The sequence below is a fragment of the Artemia franciscana genome, chromosome 2, assembly GCF_032884065.1.
Source record: "Artemia franciscana chromosome 2, ASM3288406v1, whole genome shotgun sequence".
Classification (NCBI taxonomy): Eukaryota; Metazoa; Arthropoda; class Branchiopoda; order Anostraca; family Artemiidae; genus Artemia; species Artemia franciscana.
In genome coordinates, this window is record NC_088864.1 from 63515074 (window position 1) to 63535263 (window position 20190).

At 35.9% G+C, this 20190-nt stretch overlaps 2 protein-coding genes across 3 annotated transcripts in view; one reads left to right on the forward strand and one right to left on the reverse strand.

The window, feature by feature from the left end:
* The window catches only part of LOC136043922 (cyclic AMP response element-binding protein A-like), a 294352-nt gene that overhangs the window by 189474 nt on the left and 84688 nt on the right, over window positions 1–20190 (forward strand). The gene's annotated exons all lie outside the window — the stretch shown is intronic.
* Window positions 14567–19656, reverse strand: LOC136043923 (cuticle protein 7-like). The gene is made up of 2 exons (XM_065728976.1): window positions 19479–19656; window positions 14567–15233 (listed from the first exon to the last, which is right to left on the reverse strand). Exons 1-2 carry the CDS (start codon window positions 19488–19490, stop codon window positions 14673–14675), a joined length of 573 nt encoding a protein of 190 aa, XP_065585048.1. The 5' UTR covers window positions 19491–19656; the 3' UTR covers window positions 14567–14672.

Here is a 20190-nt window from a genome sequence, read left to right on the forward strand (position 1 = left end):
TAGGGAGCGGGCAATAATATAAGAAAATTGAGGGCCAAATAGCAAAAAAATTCTTAATGATTTGAATAAAAATTGCCCAAAAATTAAAAGAACTCAGCGTTTCGGGAAGGGGTGGGCACCCAGCCCTTATGGGTGCGTTCCGTTTTGAATTGACGCAAATTTCAGCTACAGTACCCTCCTTTTATGATATAATAATCGTGTTTAAAGACTGTCTTACGTTTTCAGTCATCTCCCTTTGCTTAGAACTCAGTACTAGAAATGAGCTTTTTGCTTAAAGTTTGCTTCTTCCTTACTGCATAACATCCCTTTGGGTTTCATTATACACGTTCTTCACTATCTTTTGCATTTCCAAGTCCGAAATCTTGGTAGGATCGGGAGAGCAATGACTCTAAGGGCGTGTCGGGTTGGCTTGTTTATTTTTATTACGCAATTAAACGGTTTTAACTATAGAACTATTATAATTAATAGTTCTATAGTTGAATAACTGATTTACGGGGTGTGTCCGTAGTAAGTCTTTTTCATCGGAAAACCTGTTGATTTTGATTGCGGTATGATGTTGTGTTATTTTTTAACGTTATTATCAACGAAATCATCATTATTTTGGGTGTTTTCGTTTTGCTAAATTTCCAGAAAAAACGTTAAGATGTTTATTATATGTTTCGTTTTCCTAAAATTTTGAGCCGTTGTTCTTCTTTAGTCAGTGGTGTTTTTTGGTGACCAATAGGATATACCATTGATACTCTTGTTACCATTGATACCGTTGACACCGAATTTTTGAATAGAAGCCGTTGCTTTCCTTTAGTCACAGTTGTATTCCAGTGGCAGTAACACTGATGAACGTTTTTTTGCTTTAAAAATTTTAATATTTCTTTAACAGTGAATGAATAAAAAAAAAAAAAAAACACCAAAGATTTCCTTGGTTCACCGTTTTTTTTTTTTTTTTTTTTCACATATTTTGGTTCATTTGAGGTTCAAAGAAAAGTTTAATTGAATAAAAGTTGCCCTATTGCATTTCCCCTGCTAAAGTTCAAGAGGGTGATTTCTTTTTTTTTCTTTTAGAAGGCATTATTTCATAGATAATAATGGTTTAGGCGTATTCGGTTTAAAAAATCAAAATGTCCGCTTCATAACAAAAAACAAATTTAAAAATGGAGTCATAAAAAAGCTTCAGCTATAACAGATTTTCTTGTAAAAAAAGAAAACAAGTGACTCACAAGACACATCGCATTCAATTTACCAAAAGCGTAAAAAAGTGGGAAAAGACTCATTTGGCAGTGAACTAAAAATTCTGGCGCCATATATACGAGCTATAGTCCATCACATAAAAAAAAAAAAAACATCCCAAGTGCCAAAAAGCACCCACACACTTCTGCTTCAAAAAGCCTAGTAACTATGCCATTTTTGGAGGTATGCAATACCCCCATAACCTCCGGGGTAAGATGGTCCAATTTGTCCGTTTTAAAATTGAGATATCTCCAAAAATATCTGACCAAAAGTTTGGAGTAGCTATCTTGTTCAAAATAGTCAAAAGTCAAAAAACTATACCTCCGGGGATGTCTTGACCCCCAAAGCCCCTGAGGCAAGGGTTGCATGTTATATAAGTTGTGCATTGTTTATATACAAGGCTGGTTATTGGGAAAAGGGGGCATGCTTCGAAAGCTACCACATCTATCTGAGCCTACTTTCAAGGAATGTTGAAGGGAATGTTGAATTTTGAAACTTTAATTTTGAAAAAAAGCATCACTTTAATGTTTGGTACTTTGATGAAATTTTGATGTTAAAAAAACTTTCATGTTGAAAATGAATTATATTACAAATATTTTCCTTTACATTTGCAACACTGAAAATAAAAATAAAATTGTTAAATAAAATCTTAAATTGCTGAGATTTCAGCAGTTAAAATCGTTATATTCAATTTAATTTTATTAGTTCTTTCCAACGACTGTTCACGACGCATTCAGTTTTTAATTAAATAAAAAAACAAGTTTTTTAAATGAAAGTAAGGAGCGACATTAAAACTTAAAACGAACAGAAATTACTCCGTATATGAAAGGGGCTTTTCCTTCTCAACGCCCCGCTCTTTACGCTAAAGTTTGACTCTTTCTCTTAACTCTACATTTTAAAACAGTAAAAAACTTTAGCGTAAAGAGCGGGGCGTTGAGACGGAAAAGCCCCTTTTATATACGGAGTAATCTCTGTTCGTTTTAAGTTTTAATGTCACTCCTTACTTTCATTTAAAAAAAACTTGTTTTTTTTTATTTAATTTCTGAACGTTTTTGAATCAATGCATGTTTTGATTTTGGCTCTCCGCAGAGGAATAATTAAAACGAAGTTTGTATATTTATTTTTTTTTTTGGCTAAATGGCTTTCTCATAATTTTGATTGAATGGTTTTGAGAAAAAAAAGCGGGGGAGGAAGCCTAGTTGCCCTCCGATTTTCGGTTAATTAAAAAGGCAACTAGAACTTTTAATTTTTTACGAATCTTTTTATAAGTAAAAGATATACGTAACTTATAAATTAGCTTACTTAAAGAACTTGTGTATTCTTATGTTTTTATTACATATATGAGGGGGTTCGTCCCCACGTCAGTACCTCGCTCTTTACACTAAAGCTTAAATTTTGTCCCAATTCATTAAGAATGACCCCTGAATCACTAAAGCCGAAGAATAAATAGTTGAAATTACTAAAAATACTTTGGCGTAAAGAGCGAGGTATTAAGAGGAGGTGTGCCCCTCATATGGGTAATAATTTCTATTCATTTTAAATTTTAATGCTACTGCTTACTTCCAGCTGAAAAAAAACTTTTTGATTGTTTGTTTTTTAAGTAATGCTAGTAAATCCTGCGCTCCCTTCATGGAAATTTTCTTCCCCATGACAAATTCCCCGATGGAAAGTTCCCCCAGCATATTCCCCTCTTCTCAACCCCTGCCTCCAACCAAAAAATTCTCCTGAAAACGCCTGTACACTTCCCAATAACCATTACTATATGTAAGCACTGGTCAAAGTTTTGAACTTGTAACCCCTCCCACGGGGACTGTGGGGGAGTAAGTCGTCCCCAAAGACATAGTTATAAGGTATTTCGACTACGCTGAATAAAATGGCTATCTCAAAATTTTGATCCGTTGACTTTGGGAAAATAATTAGCGTGGGAGGGGGCCTAGGTGCCCTCCAATTTTTCTGGTCGCTTAAAAAGGGCACTAGAACTTTTCATTTCCGTTAGAATGAGCCCTCTCGAAACATTCTAGGATAACTGGGTCGATACGATCACCCCTGGGAAAAAAAAACAAAAAACAAAAAAAACAAATAAACACGCATCCGTGATCTGCCTTCTGGCAAAAAATATAATTTCCACATTTTTGTAGATAGGAGCTTGAAACTTCTACAGTAATGTTCTCTGATACGCTGAATCTGATGGTGTGATTTTCGTTAAGATTCTATGACTTTTAGGGGGTGTTTCCCTCTATTTTCTAAAATAACGCAAATTTTCTCAGGCTCGTAACTTTTGATGGGTAAGATTAAACTTCATGTTTAAATTAACTTATATATTTAAAATCAGCATTAAAATGCGATTCTTTTGATGTAGCTATTGGTACCAAAATTCCATTTTTTAGACTTTTGGTTACTATTGAGCCGGGTCGCTCCTTACTACAGTTCGTTACCACGAACTGTTTGATAATACGCAAATAACACAAAAGGATTTATACGGACAGTAGCGAATTTCTTGCTTGAAGTGATTTTTGTTTGATTAAAGCTTGATTTGCAGATTCAATCTAAGCTTTAACGTTTTAATATTTATTTATTCATTTATGTTAGAACTTATTGTATATTTGTTTCCTATGGCTGTTTATTTAATTTCTGTTCGTTTTGGTTATCGTGTATTCTTTAATGGTAAGTAAAGTTTTTATGATTTAAAAATACTTCTTATTCCAATTCAACGGCCTTTGTGTTTGAGTAGTCGTTCTTAAGGATTTGGGACAAAAAGTCAAACCTCATCGTAAAAAGTAAGGGACTGATGAGGAGGCCCCTCATAAGCGAAATAATTTATTTTTGTTTGAAGTTTCAGTTTTGCTCCTTACTTTAAAGAAACTTTACTTTTGAATTAAATTTTAAGTTGTTCTCCAAATCATCCCTAACCAAGATATGATGTCAGCTACTATCCCCCATAAAACCCATCCCTGATTTTTGGTTAAATTGAGTGCATCAATAATTGTAAATTGATTTGTAGTGTTCGCCTTTTTCAGTTTTTGGCTTAAAATTCAAAATGTTGGAATAGTAATAAAATTTCCAACAAAATTTGAACACTTAGGAAACATTTCCAATGACCAATAGTTTTGTTGAACAAGACCTTAACAACATTTTTAGTACCGTTAACAAACTTTCCAATTTTTCAGGTTTATGGAAAGCGGCGTTATAGAGACAAGTTTAGCTTGTCTGGGGCCAAGACCTTCAACAACACATTCCACAATGAATCCAAAAATCCCAAACTAATCAAGATCAAAGGCAGCGCAAGAGCACTGCCTAAGTAAAAAGCGACATGGGCACATTGAATTGCTTTTTTCTTAAGACCAGGGCACTTAGTATAAAAGGAGTTTTCTAGAAACTTAAAAAGGGGCTCATTCGATTGGCATTTAAAAGAGCTAGTGCCCTTTTTAACTGTCAAAAGTGATTGGAGGGCAATCAGCCCCCTCTCACGCCCATCATTTCCCCAAAGATATCCAATCAAATTTGAGATATCCATTATGTTCAGCGTTATTTAAAGGTCCAGCAATTCTGTCTTTGAGAATAGAAACCCCCCCGTAAGCCTAGAGGGCAAGGGTTGTAAGTTGTGCCCTGGGGGCATATAAGGTTTTTATAGAAAGGGTGCTCGTATAAACTTCGGAGGGACTCCTTGGACAGGTAGTCAGAAGTTCTAGTACTCTTTGTAAGATTCAAATTGATCAGAGGGCAGCTACCCCCCACGCGTTGTATTTTTCCGAAATGCGTCTGATAGAAATTTTGAGATTGCCATTTATTCAAAAAAAGTACAAAGATAGCATAACAAGGTATCAGGGGTTGACACAACCCCTTAGAGTCTGGGGCAAGGGTAAATGTACAGTTCTAGTTCTCTTTTAAAAGTCAAAGGTGATAGAGAGCAACTAGCCCCCCTTCTAACATCCTCTTTTCCCCAAACGCTTCCGATTGAGATTGTGAGATAGCCACTTTTTTCACAATAGTCAAAGAGCACATAACGATGTTTTCAGGGTGAAAAGAACCCAGGGGCAAGGATTGTAAGTTATGCCCAGGGGCATATGAGGTTTTTATGGAAAGAATGATCGTACAAACTTAGCAACGGACGAGGCTTATTTGATTGGAAATTGGAAGTTCTACTGCCCTTTTTAAGAGTCAAAAGTGAATAGAGGGCAGACATCCCCCCACGCCCATCAATCCCCAAACCCCATCCGATCAAAATTTTAAGAAGCTATTTTGTTCAGCATTGTTGAAAGATCCAGTAATTATGTCTTTGGGGATGTCAACCTCCCCACAGTCCTCAGGGCATTCATTGTTTAAATACAGTATATGTTATTGACAAACGTATGTATTTTGAACTTTGCCTTCCAAAAAGATGAGGGGAATTCAGGCGAGCCTGTCAGTCAATGTTGAACTAAATGACAACAAGCTATGTACATACGGATTGTCAAAATGGAGTAACTCAGGAAAGAGTGGGTACATTAATTTGGAACTTTACGGAAATGATAAGGGAGATGATCAAAAAGGCAATAATTGCATGCTACCAATACTACTACCACACTACTCCGTTTACAATTTTGAGGAAATTTGAACCATATCAAAAGATGCTATGTGCACGTACAATGTCAAAAGAGCGCATCTCAAGAATGGATTTGGGTATTAAGTTTGGATCTTTCAGAGAATGCTTAAAGGGGAATCTGACTAAAAGGTAATATGTGCACGCTACTACTATTACTACTACTGCTAATATTACTACTTCCATTGCAACTTCTTGTAAGGCTACGAGCATTGAGATGAAAATTTCAAGAAGTATATGAGCAAAGAAGTTATTAAAAGGACATATCAGCAATGTCATAGCATTGGCTAATCGTATTAAGCTGAAACTTCTGGGACCTGATGAGGGGGATGTTCAACTGACCAAAAGGCAATACGTTAATACTGCTGCGACTACTATGACTACTGCTATTACAATTAGTACTAATAGCAGCAACACCAATACTACTACAACTATGCCTAAGGGTAAAAAGGTAAAATTTTTAAAGTTTTTTTGGGGGAGGGGGATTTGAACTTAATCACAAAACACTGTCTTTATGCAGGTTGTCAAAAGTGCGTAACAGCAGTATCTTAGGAAGAGTTTGGTGTGTGAAGTTGAAACTAACAGGGGTTGTTGTGTTGGATGTTGAACCAACCGAAAGGAAATATTTGCATCCTAATACTACTAGTACAAGCACTTCAGTAATTTGCATTTCAGTAAAGAGAAAATTATGTTCTGGTCTAGAAAAGGCATGGGGGATGTCAGCCCTATTCATGTTATTTTTTCTCGTTTTGAGTTTGACTCGGCTATTTATTGTAATTTCTGTTCGTTTTGAGTTTCATTTATTTATTGATATTGATTTTTGGTAGTTTTACACTTGGAAGATATTTAACTTCATTTCTGCTCATATTTGGCTTAATGAAGCTCTTAACTTTTCTTAGAAAAAGCTTCTTTTGTGGAATTTCTTTTCAAATCAACTACTGGAAGGAACTAACTAAAGTAGATTGTTTAGTATAAAATAAAAAAAAACAAGTTTTTTTTAACTGAAAGTAAGGAGCGACATTAAAACTTAAAACGAACAGAAATTACTTCGTATATGAAAGGGGCTGCTTCCTCATCAACGCCCCGCTCTTTACGCTAAAGTTTGACTCTTTCTCTCAACTCTACTTTTTAAAACAGTAAAAAACTTTAGCGTGAAGAACGGGGTGTTGATGAGGAAGCAGCCCCTTTCAGAAACGAAATAATTTCTGCTCGTTTTAAGTTTTAATGTCGCTCCTTACTTTCAGTTAAAAAAAACTTTTTTGCTTTTTTTATATATAATTTCTGAACGTTTTTGAATCAATGAATGTTTTTATTTTGGCTCTCCGCAGAGGAATAATTAAAACGAAATTTGCATTTTTATTTTTTGGCTAAATGGCCTTCTCATAGTTTTGATCGAATGATTTTGAGAAAAAAAAGGAGCGGGGGAGGAAGCCTAGCTACCCTCTGATTTCTTGGTTACTTAAAAAGGCAACTAGAACTTTGAATTTTTTACGAATGTTTTTATTCGCAAAAGATATAAAAAAAAGGATACGGCATTATACTTTACAGTCCCTACCGGCGGTGCTGATCTCCCTTTCTTGTTCCTTCAGCCAGGAAGTGCACCGGGGGGTTGGGGGCGAACCATCCTGTGCTTTCGAACACCCTTCCTGTTTACCTTACCCAGATTTCTCCAGGTACCCATTTAGAGCTGGGTCAACTCTGGCTAAGCTTACAGAGTCACGCCGCTGACCCCCGTCCCAAACTGAACAATTGGGTACACTGGGATTACGTACAGATATAATTAACTTATAAATTAGCTTACGTAACGAACTTTTGTATTCTCATGTTTTCATTACATATATGAAGGGGTTTAACCCCTCATCAGTACCTCGCTCTTTACACTAAAGCTTAAATTTTGTCCCAATTCATTAAGAATGACCCCTGAATCACAAAAGCCGTAGAATAAATAGTTGAAATTACTAAAAGTACGTTAGCGTAAAGAGCGAGGTATTAGAAGGAGGTGAGCCCCTCATATGCGTAATAATTTCTGTTCGTTTTAAGTTTTAATGCTGCTCCTTACTTCCAGTTGAAAAAACTTTTTCATATTTATTTTTTCATTGTTTTTTTTTTAATAATGCTAGAAAATCCTGCGCTCCCTTCATGGAAATTTTCTTCCCCCATGACAAATTCTTTGATGGAAAGTTCCCCCAACATATCTCCCTCTTCTCAACCCCTCCCCCAACAGAAAAATCCCCCTGAAAACGTCTTTACACTTCCAAATAACCATTACCATATGTAAGCACTGGTCAAAGTTTGTAACCTGTAGCTCCTCCCATGGGGACTGTGGGGGAGTAAGTCGTCCCAGAATACATAGTTATAAGGTTTTTTGACTACGTTGAATAAAATGGCTATCTCAGAATTTTGATCCGTTGACTTTGGGAAAACAATTAGCGTGGGAGGGGGCCTAGGTGCCCTCCAATTTTTTTGGTCACTTAAAAAGAGCACTAGAACTTTTAATTTCCGTTAGAATGAGTCATCTTGCGACATTCTAGGACCACTCCGTCGATACAATCACCCCTGGGAAAAAAAACAAACAAAAAAAAACAAATAAACTTGCATCCGTGATCTGTCTTCTGGCAAAAAATGCAAAATTCCACATTTTTGTAGATAGGAGCTTGAAACTTCTACAATAAGGTTCTCTGATACGCTGAATCTGATAATCTGATAATCTGAATCTGATAAGATCACCCCTGGGAAAAAAAACACGCATCCGTGATCTGCCTTCTGGCAAAAATACAAAATTCCACATTTTTTTTTAGATAGGAGCTTGAAACTTCTACAATAGGGTTTTCTGATACGCTGAATCTGATGGTGTGATTTTCGTTAACATCCAAAGACTTTTAGGGGGTGTTTCCCCCTGTTCTCTAAAATAAGGTAAATTTTTTCAGGCTCGTAACTTTTGATGGGTAAGACTAAACTTGATGAAACTTATATATGTAAAATCAGCATTAAAATATAATTCTTTTGATGTAGCTATTGGTATAAAAATTCCATTTTTAGAGTTTTGGTTACTATTGAGCTGGGTCGCTCCTTACTACAGTTCGTTACCACGAACTGTTTGATATTGGCAATAATTCACTGTTTTTCAATGTTTCAAGCAAAAAAAAAGAAAAAAAAAGAAAAGTTAAGCCTTTTAAAACGGCCAAGATCTTCAATGACAAATTCTCAAATGAATCCCTAATTGCTGTGAAGTTAAAGCCCTCTGATTTAATTATCACGAAAAAAATATCCCCATACCAATCAAGAATACTGGAAAGAACTAGTTAAACTATTTGATCATACTGATATACGGACGAAATTCAGTGTGACTTTCTATCTTCTATGTGGCTAAGGCCATCGTGACCTTTAAAATAGGGATTTTTGATGTTTAAATACTTATATATATATATATATATATATATATATATATATATATATATATATATATATACATATATATATATATATAAAACATTAAAACACAGTGTTTAAATTTGGAAAGGGAAATATCACCATTCTAAATTGATGAAAATAAAGGCCCTGGTAGCACTTACCGCCCCCCCCCCAAGAAATTTCATTGCGAGGCACTTGATGCCCATCTCACCTTTTTTACCTCTGTGTCGTTAGGTGTGTAAATGTTATATTTTATGCTATATAGAGAAATATCGCCCTGATGGGAGGGGCACTATTACTCCCCCCCTTGCTAGAACCAAAAGAAAGGTATAGACCAAAAAGTTTTCCAGGAATTAAATAGAACTAGATATCATTTCCCCCTGCCCCAAACTCACTCTATATTTATCTGTAGGCTTAATGAGAGTTGGGATATTTCGGCATTAAAATACATTCTTTGAGGGGTTTACTCAAACCCCAACTCCCACCTACATAACTCACTGCCTCTCCTTCATAATAGCTGATGCGCACTTAAACATCAAACGGTACAATTTTATTCATGAGATATGAGGCTAATAAGTTTAGTACAATGAAGCTTAACAATAAGTATTTTGCAACAAGAATGCTTTGATGCTTTTAAAACATTTTTTGCAACAATAAGGGAGTATCATCCCACAGCTGATCCATTGCAACTGAACTTTCGTGTAACTAAAACCCTTTCAACTGGGTCCATGTAACTGAAACCTCGTGCAGCTGGCCTCAGGTGAAACTGAACCCACTTTAACTCAACCCCCGTGTAGCTCAACCCTCTTACAACTCAACCCTCGTGTAACTGAGCCCTCGTGCAGCTGAACCCTTTTGCAATTCAGCCCCCGTGTAACTGAACTCCATTCAACTGAACCCTCGTGCAACTCAACCTCGTTTAACTGAACCCTCGTGCAACACAAACCTTGTTTAACTGAACCCTGATGAAACTCAACCCTCGGTTAACTTAATGCCCGTGCAGCTGAACCCTCATTGAAAGAAAAACTTGCCATTAATACTGATTCAGGAATAATACCTATTATTTAAATTTATCTTAATGGGAAAAGCTTATTCCAGAAAAAAGTGTATGGGAATGTTCAAAAAGATCTGGAAACACTGATAAGTCTCCCTTTCTGTTTTATCTCTTTGGTCCCAATAGGGGACTAGGATATTATAGAGAGCTGTTTAATGTCATTTGAAAGCAAATATTTACATTTAAGTGCTTCTTATAGTTTCGTCATGACAGCACCATCATAAAATGCCCTATGGCACAAAATGCCATTTTTCTGTCGTATCTGGATTGCAAAGGCTTAAAACCATAAAAGGTGTCTGAAATCAATTGAAATCAACCATGATCGGAAACCCTTAAACTGGTGTTGAAAATCCTCCTCTTTAATACGTCCCCTCCCAGTCACCTTTGAAATTAGAAAAAAAAAGAGTTTTGAAAACACTACCAAGTAAAACTAGAATTCTCTCAAATACAAAGCTGATTCGTTAATGGTATATACTATTTACTTTTATTTCAACGCTAAAATTACTTACAAAACAACTTCTTGGGAATTACAAAAATATGCTTGATACCAGTACATGTCTGCTTTTTCTTTTTTTTCTCCAGCAATAGCGGTTCACTGGGACATCGTAAGGGCGGTAAAATGGGTAGCCATTTGAGACTCTCAGAATTAGTGTTTATATCCCCCATACTAAAAAAGCGGGTGTCATTTCAAAGGTCAAACTGACAGAGCTTAGGGAATCGGGTATAAAATCAGAGGCCCTTGGAAAATCCTTACTCGAGCACTAAACATCGTAGGGGCAGTGAAATGGGTAGCCATCCGAGATTCTCAGAATTAATGTTTATACCCCCCATCCCAAAAAAGCAGGTTTCATTTCCTGGTTGATCCTATATGGAATGACTCAAACAATATGCTTTTACGTAATTTTCATAAGTCAAACTGACAGAGCTTAGAGAATCGGATAGAAAATCACAGGCCCTTGGCCAATCCTTACCCGAACGCTAATTGAAAAGCTTATATGGTCCAACAAAACCGAAAAATACTTAACAAGGCCATGGTTTTGATGATAAACCCATTCCTGAAAGTTCCTTTAAATTTGGAACAGTGGCGTAGTTTCGTCAAAATCCTGGGGGGGTGGAGGAGTAAAGTTGGAACCAATTTTGCCAAGTCAAGTAAAAATGAAAGTGAAAACTGAAAAATGATCCAAATATTACCATAAAGGCCAAGGTATACTTAAGAAAACTGACCTGTTTCTCTGAATACTTGACTTATTTAGGTTTATTTAGGTTTTTGAATAGATTTTTTTTGCAGAAACTAAATTTCAGCTGGGAGGGGGGGGGGTAAAATGAGATATGAGGGGGGGACAAACTTGAGTTCTGGAGGGTGCAGTTGACCCCTTACCCCATGGCATATTACGCCCCTGATTTGGAAAAAATTCTGGCGCTACCCAAATGGGTATTATAAGTTAAAACCGCGAACGAAGCGAGAAGCAAACTTTGAGCTTCTAATCAACGCTAGCTAAAACTTACTCTTAGGCCTTGGGTTGAGTTGAATCAAGCAAGGCTTGATTTAAATAGGGGTGGAGTTGCATCATGTTTGAGATAAACAGGGGGTTGAGTAAAAGAGATTTACTCAGGACTTTAGTTGGACGAGGGTTCAGTTGAGTCAGGGTTTAATTAAATGGAGTTGAGTTCCACGTGGGTTCAGTTGAACCAGGGTTCGCTTAATTTGGGTTGATTTGCACGGGGGTTGATTTGCAATTTTTGACTGTTTTAAAAAGAAGAGTCGAGAGAAAGAGTCAAACTTTAGCGTAAAGAGCGGGGTGTTGATGGGGAAACAGCCCCTTTCATATACGAAGTAATTTCTGTTTGCTTTAAGTTTTAATGTCGCTCCTTACTTTCAGTTAAAAAAACTTGTTTTTTTTTATTTGATTTTTGTTTATAAGAATAGTATTTGTCGTATGGAAATAGCTATGGCTATTGGTTGTTTGAAGGAGAGGCAGGTGTGGTCTTTGCTCAAAGTTTTATCGCCAATATATGGTATATGGTATGGATTGTTCGACTTAAGTTAGGATGCCGTTTTGATGAATTTTCTTAAGACACCAAAGACTAAACAGAGTAAAGTAAAAACATCTAAGAGAAAAAAAAAACTTAAACACACCTTTGTATACAAATGTCCCTAAAGTAGAAATTTTCTTTTCTGCGCTACCCGCAAAAATTCGAAATTAAGGACTTCGTTAACTTAGAAATTACTTGAGTTATTCATCTAAGAACACCTCTGATGCCATGTTCTATCTCGAGCTTCTCTCTTCGTATATTGAAATTTCAGTTTGTTGTTTGACCTTTTTGTATGGTATGGACCTACGTTACTAACGTAAAATATTCCGATAATATTGTTACCTACAGAAATGACCCTAGAAAGTGTGATTTCTTGGACTAATTTAAGCTTTTGTCAAAGCGTTTATGTGACAGTTTACAGTGTATTTGGCCTACCAATCAATTTATAAAGCTGTCACTTGTATTTAGTTTGTTCTACATTTGGTGGTGGTTGAGGTAGGTATCCTCGTTTATTGGAAATGACTAAGAAGGAGGTGGAAAAAAGGTACTTATATACAGATATTAGGCTTGTTCACATTCTCCTATTTTACACTTTCTGTAAACACAGTAACAAGTACTGTTAAGCTGTTAACACCTTTTCACTCTACTTATATTATTAAGTTTTTATGTTGCTCCTTACTTTAGAAAAAAATGCTTTTTGTTTAATTTCTGGTCTTTTTTCAATAATGCCAGAAAACCCTGCTCCCCCTTCATGGAAAATTGCTTTTCCCCACGAAAGATCCCTCCATGGAGAGTTCATCCCACGTAAAATACCCCAAACCAGGAAAATTTCCTCTCACCCAGATAATTCTATTCTAGCTGAAAATTCCCCTCGAAAATTTCTTGTGGTCGATTCCGGTGAATAATTTTTCTTAGCGCACTTTCGTTTGGAAAAATTTAATTTCTGACTATTTCTGATTCGTGATGGAAATCCCCTCCTACTTGAAAAGTTTTACCGCAATTATACCCCCCCCCCAATCCCTTTATAGAAAGTTGTTCCTGCAGAAAATTTCCCCTGGATAATTTATTCCGCTGAAAACTTTCCATGGAGAATTTCTCCCGTTTAAAATCCTCCCCCTACGGAAAGATACTCTAGTCAATTCTAAGCCTGTAAAAAATTTCCCCTGAACAATTCCCCTTAACATCTACTTATGTAAAATTGAGTCACCAAAGAGAAAATAAAACTAAAAGAAAAAAGAATTTCGTCTAGGAATTCTGACCAATCCCGCAGGATAAAATTTTCATGAAAAGCTCACCTCCAAAGCCTCCCTCCCCATGAAAAATTCTCCCCGTGGGAAATACCCCAAGCAGAAAATTCCTCCTCCCCCCGAAAAAATGTCTGTATACTTCCCAATAACAAACATTATATATACATAATGGAAAAACTTCATGATATACAGATTCTTCCCCAGGGGCTATAGGGGGTCATGTTACCCCCAAAAGCAAAATTTACTGGACCTTTCAACTACTTTGAACAGAACAGCTGTATCTGAATTTTGACTGGACGACTTTTGGGAAAAAAGGAGCTTGAGAGGGGGCTAATTGCCCTCCAATCTTTTTGGTCACTTGAAAAGGACGCTATAATTTTCAATATCCTTGTGAATGGGCCCTCTCCTGATATTCTAGGACTGTTGGTTCGGTGCGATCACCCCCTTTAAAAAAACAGCAAAATAAAGAAACAAACAAATAAACTGGCATCCGTGATCTGTCTTCTGGTAAAAACTACAAAATTCCACATTTTTGTAGATGGGAGAATGAAAATTCTATAGTACGGTTGTCTAATACGCTGAATCTGATGGCGTAATTTTCAATAAAATTCCTTGCATTTTAGGTTGTGTTTTCCCCCCTTTTCTTAAATCTGGCAAATTTTCTCTGGTTCGCAGCTTTTGATAGGTAACACCAAACTTAACAAAACTTATATATTTGGAATAACCATAATAAGCCAATTCATTTGATGATAAAAGCCACAACAGTTCGTTACCATGAACTGATTAAAGAGGTAAAGAATTTGGCATTGGACTTTCAATCCTTACCGGTGGCGCTAAATTTTCATCGTTCTTCAACCAGAAAGTTCAATGGAGATTTGAAGGTCAGCCATCTTGTGCTTTTGCACACCCTTCCTGTTTTACCTTTCCTACATTTCTTTAGGTACTAGAGAATTTCAAGTCTAGCGCGCTAACCACTCTGCTCCACTTGGCTCTATCTATAGGTCTATGCATAATTCATTAGGGCTTACAAACAGTATTTATTAAAAATTAATGAGTAAAAAATCAAGTCTTTTTGCAATTTCGTTAAGTTAGAAATAAATTAATAGTTAAAAACGTCAACTTCTTACTCTAGTGCAAGGTTACGTGCCTTGACAGCTGCAACTGCATTGAAATGTTCGGCCTTTGCTGCTTTAACTTCTGGTGTATCTTCAACAGGAAGAGGTGCAGCTGGTTGTTCGTAAGCAGGGACAGCTGGTGCAACTGGAAGGTCATTTGAAGAAACACGGAACCCGTTGTTATCAGCCACATAGTTGACACGAATTTCTTTTCCATCTGGGTTTACATAAGCATAGCTTCCAACTACATTGCCATATGCGTCTCTAGTTGCTGCGTGAGATTGACCTGGATGAGCATACCCATAGCTTGCCTGCCCCAATTCATCTTGAGAGTGATATTGATTCGCAGTGTATGATGGTGCATAGTAAGCTGGTGCTAAAGATACGGTGTAAGGTGTTGCTACAGACTTCACAACTGCTGGAGCGGTTGCTGGTACAATGTTGGGATACCCGGCGTATGAGTATGGGCTATACTGGGACACATATGGAAAGGAAAACGGATGAAGGGCCACGTAACCATAAGTTGACGGATGAGCCATAGTAGCTGCCACCACAATGAACAAAATTGCCTAGAAAAAAGTTTTAAGTTTGAGGGATTGACAAATCTTTTGAGCTCAAATTTGTATCCTTAAGTTTACTATCTGCTCATTATATCACGGTTAAATAGTGTCAATTGACATTCTTTCATTTTAGGATGAGAATCGTATTAAATAAGGGTTTAGTGGTAAGTTGTTGCAAGTTATGAATTTCCCATGTCAAATTGAGTTTTTTTTGTGGTTTCAATTGAACAAACAATTCTTTTCAAAGATTTGAGTCGTGGATTTTCAGTTCCCTTCTTGAAATATTTGATGATTTTCTTTGGCACTATCTTAGAAAGAAAGATAATGAAGGTAATTCTACGCAACAAATAGAATAAGTAAATAAGTTGTTATAGTCTTTAAATCTAGACAAGTAATATTTTATTAGCCTGGCTGAGCAATCTAGAAGAGCAAGCAATCTAGAAAATCAAAACAATCTAGAAGAGCAAAATTATTATTAAATTAAAATACCCGCATTTCAATTGTTGCTTTCAACGTCCAAATACAACTGCAATTTTATGCAACTCTAATTGCAACTTCAACTTTCTATGATTTTGGAAATTGCAACTTTAATTTCCATTTTAATAATGTGATTGTTAGTTACCTTGTAAATTTTGAGTTGGTTTGAACTGGGAATTACCGAGTAAAAAGAAAATAAATTCGGTAAGATACCGAGAAAAAAGTAAATTTGGTAAAAGAAAAATTTTAAAAACCACATAAAAAATTTTTTAATATTAATTTTTTTACGTTTTTACGAGTCGGACAAACATCTCGGGGGGAGTGCAAACCTCTAGCATGGTGTCATAGCATAATCGGATTTCGTGCTTGAAGCGTAGCCAGATGAACTGCAGAGGTGGTAGAAATAAAAGGTTGTTCTTATGTGAACCATTGTTGTCGAAAACAGTATTTATTGCAGTTCACAAAATATTGAAAAATATTGTTAGGTTTCGACATTGATTCGTATAATAAATAATTCTTAATAATAAATTAATATTACATTAAAATACCCACATTTCAATAGTTGCTTTCAACGTCCAAATGCAACTGCAATTCTATGCAGCTCTGATTGCAACTTAAACTTTCTACGATTTTGGAAATTGCAACTTTAATTTCTATTTTAATAATGTGATTGTTAGTTAACTTGTAAATTTTGAATTGTTTTGGCTACGATAGTGATTCCAGTTGAAATATTAACAACGGTTTGCCTTAACAAGCGTTTACTTTGCATAATTTCATTACAGTTGAGAAACTATTTAGTTATTTTGAAGTTCAAAATTTTTGGACTAGTTTTTTTTTTTTAATAAAGTAGCCATGCAATTAATAGCAGTACTGATGTTATCTGATGCCTACTTTTCTTAATTTCCTGTTTTAAACTAGTAATAAATGGGTGTATATTATAATAATAGCAAAAACACGAAATTCCTAGGTGACCCAGGTTTTGACCCTCCTTCCCCCATCCAAGCCTTGAGACGCTAGTCCTTGTAATTATCCCTCTTTCTTATTATCTCTACAAATTTATTTTGATTAAAATGTTATAAGATTGTCAAATTTTCCTTTCTACTGTGTTAATTGGAAACTTTAGTGTCTCTAACCACTGTCAGGAGAATTTTACAGGATTTGCCCTATGCAGGATTTACCACTGGCTACAGGATTCAAAGGATTTATTTGATCTAGCCGCTAGCAGGAGAGTTAAATTTTACAGACTTTGCCATATACAAAATCTAGCTGCTGGCTACAGGAGCAACAGGATTTACAGGGTCTAGCCACTTGCAGGAAAGTCAAATTTTATTTGATTAATGTAAAAATAATATTTTTACATGATGGTTTAATTTGAATAAATTTAGTTCATATTTGTTATGCAGTATGAACTGAAGCCCAAACTTCTTGTCTCGGACACTAGATAGGTAGCGCCATATTATTTTCAATAGAATGCTAAATTCAAATCCTGTTATAATAACTTTGGGCTTCTAACCATGAAAGACCTACATAATGGGTTTTTGGTAGACCGAACCGCACATTGGCAAATATATTCTTTTCTTTTGTGAGAAAATGTATAATCTCGGACTTTAAATAGGGGGGGAGAGATTGTTTGTCATTGATCGGATTTCTTTGATCTCGTTGCCTCTTGTTACTCTAGCATCGTAGCAGTTTCTTTTTTGCCGATGTATTCCCAAGCAACTGTAGGCTAAGAGATGTTTTGGCCTATAAGAAGACATAGATTTTAGGCAAGCTCGCAATATGTGTTGAGGTGTGGTACCGACATTTACCAATCTTGGTAGCTAGTGGTATCCTACACATTCAACTGGAATGGTGAAGCTAGTCAAAGACACCATGTGCATCCTGGCTGTGCAAGCAATTCTTTCTTACTCAGTTGTTATTCTATTAAATTTACAGCACTCTACACCAAACTACACCAGAAATTATGAATGAAAAAAGTTACTGGTTTCAGCGATTGAGTGAACAAAGACCAAATTTTTATTGAAACCTGGCAATAGTAACCGAAACTCTAAAAAGGGGGATTTTGATACCAATAGTTAAATCAAAAGAATCGCATTTTAACACTGAGTTTAAATATATAAGTTTCATCAAGTCTTACCCGTCAAAAGTTACGAGCCTTAGAAAATTTGCCTTATTTTAGAAAATAGGAGGAAACACACCCTAAAAGTCATACAATCTTAACAAAAATCACACCATCAGATTCATCGTATCAGAGAGCCATAGTGTAGAAGTTTCAAGCTCCTATTCTACAAAAGTGTGGAACTTCGCGTTTTTTGCCAAAAGACAGATCACGGATGCGTGTTTATTTTTTTTTTTCCCAGGGATGATCGTATCGTCTCAGTGGTCCTAGAATGTCACAAGAGGGCTCATTTTAACAGTAATTAAAAGTTCTAGTGCCCTTTTTAAGTGATGAAAAAACAGAGGGCGCCTAGGCCCCCTCCCACGCTCAATTATCTCCAAAAGTCACCGGATCAAAATTCTGAGATAGCCATTTTATTCACCATAGTCAAAAAAATTAATAACTATGCCTTTGGGGGTGACTTACTCCTCCACAATCCCCGTGGGAGGGGCTGCAAGCTCCAATCTTTGACCAGTGTTTACATATATTAATGGTTATTGGGAAGCATACGGACATTTTCAGGGTAATTTTTTGGGTTTGGGGGGGGGGGATTTGAGGAGGAGGGTTACTTGGGAGGATCTTTCCATGGAGTAATTTCTCATGGGGGAAGAGAATTTCAATGAAGGGGGCACAGGAAAAAAAAACAATGAAAAAATAAATATGAAAAGTTTTTTCAACTGAAAGTAAGGATCAGCATTTAAACTTAAAACGAACAGAAATTATTACGCATATGAGAGGTTCATCTCCTCACCTCCTCGAAATACCTCGCTCTTTACGCTAAAGTATTTTTAGTAATTTCAACTATTTATTCTACAGCCTTTGTGATTCAGGGGTCATTCTTAAGGAATTGGGACAAAATTTAAGCTTAGCGTAAAGAGCGAGGTATTGACGAGGAGGTGACCCTGCTCAACGCCCTGCTCTTTACGCTAAAGTTTGACTCTTTCTCTCAATCCTACTTTTTAAAACAGTAAAAAACTGTAGCGTAAAGAGCGGGGCGTTGAGGAGAGAACAGCCCCTTTCATATACGGAGTAATTCCTGTTCGTTTTAAGTTTTAATTTTGCTCCTTACTTTCAGTTGAAAAAAATATTTTTTTTATATTTAATCTTGTAACAAAGAACGGCCTTGCAAGTAAGTGTACACATGTTTTACACTTAAGGTGATATCATGCCCCATTCACAATAGTATCTTACTAATACTAAGATTTAACTAGCACTACTTTAAACCAATCAGAATTTTTACAAAATTTTTCCAGCCAATCAGAAAATTCTGTGAAAAACTTGATCGGTTAAAGTTAGTGGCAGCAAAATCTTGCTATTAACATAATCTCATTGCGAATGGGTCTTTAAACTCTTGAAGGGTTCTGATGCCGAAATAATCCGTCTCATTAATTGTTTCAAGGGGGACTTGCTTTGTGGCGTTTAGGAGATCTGTGTTAGAGGTGAGTTTCAAATAACAACAATGTTATTTAAGAAGATCTCCATTTTCGATACATCTTTCAAAGGTGTGTCAGGTATAAAATTTGAAATCTTTTTATAGTATAAAAAAAAATTCTTAAGAACAATTTGAATATTTTTGAATATATATTCTTTTTTGTCTATGACAGAAATATCAGACTTACCAAAGTCTTCATGACTATTAACTTAAAAGTGAGCTTTAGACTAGAAGAGAAACTTGAAGAACTGATGCGTTGTGTATTCTCGTCATTTCCTTTTATATCTTATCGTCTTAATAACAGAGTTCATAGAACTAACGGGCGTGGTCAATCGCAAAGTATTCCTTTCTCTTTTAATTGCAAGATATGTTTAACGAAACATCCAACCTTGTCAGTCCTTGAAAATATTCAACTAAAAAAACAAGTTTTCTTACGAAACTAAAGGGCAACATTAAAACTGTCACAACTCTACTTTTTTAAAACAGTAAAAACTTTAGCGTAAAGAGCGAGGCGTTGAGGAGTGGACAGCCCCTTTCATATACGTAATAATTTCCTCTCGTTTTAAGTTTTAATGTCACTCCTTACTTTAAGCTAAAAAAACATGTTTTTTTATTTAATTAGACAAAAAGACCATTACATAGGTTTATATTAGGCCTTTCCTTTTTTTTCGGTAATATTATTGGAGCCAAACGGAAAATGTGACGTCATCAAATAGAATAGAAATATTCCGTAAGAAAAGATTGAAAGGAAGTAGAAATCTTAGGGGAAGAAATAATAGCAAAGCCATAATTTGAGTGATGGAGAAATGGGAACATGTATGCGTGATTAATAAATAAATGAAATGAAATAAAATGAAATAAAATGGCATTTAGAACTGGTTGCTTCGCTAATTGAAGAA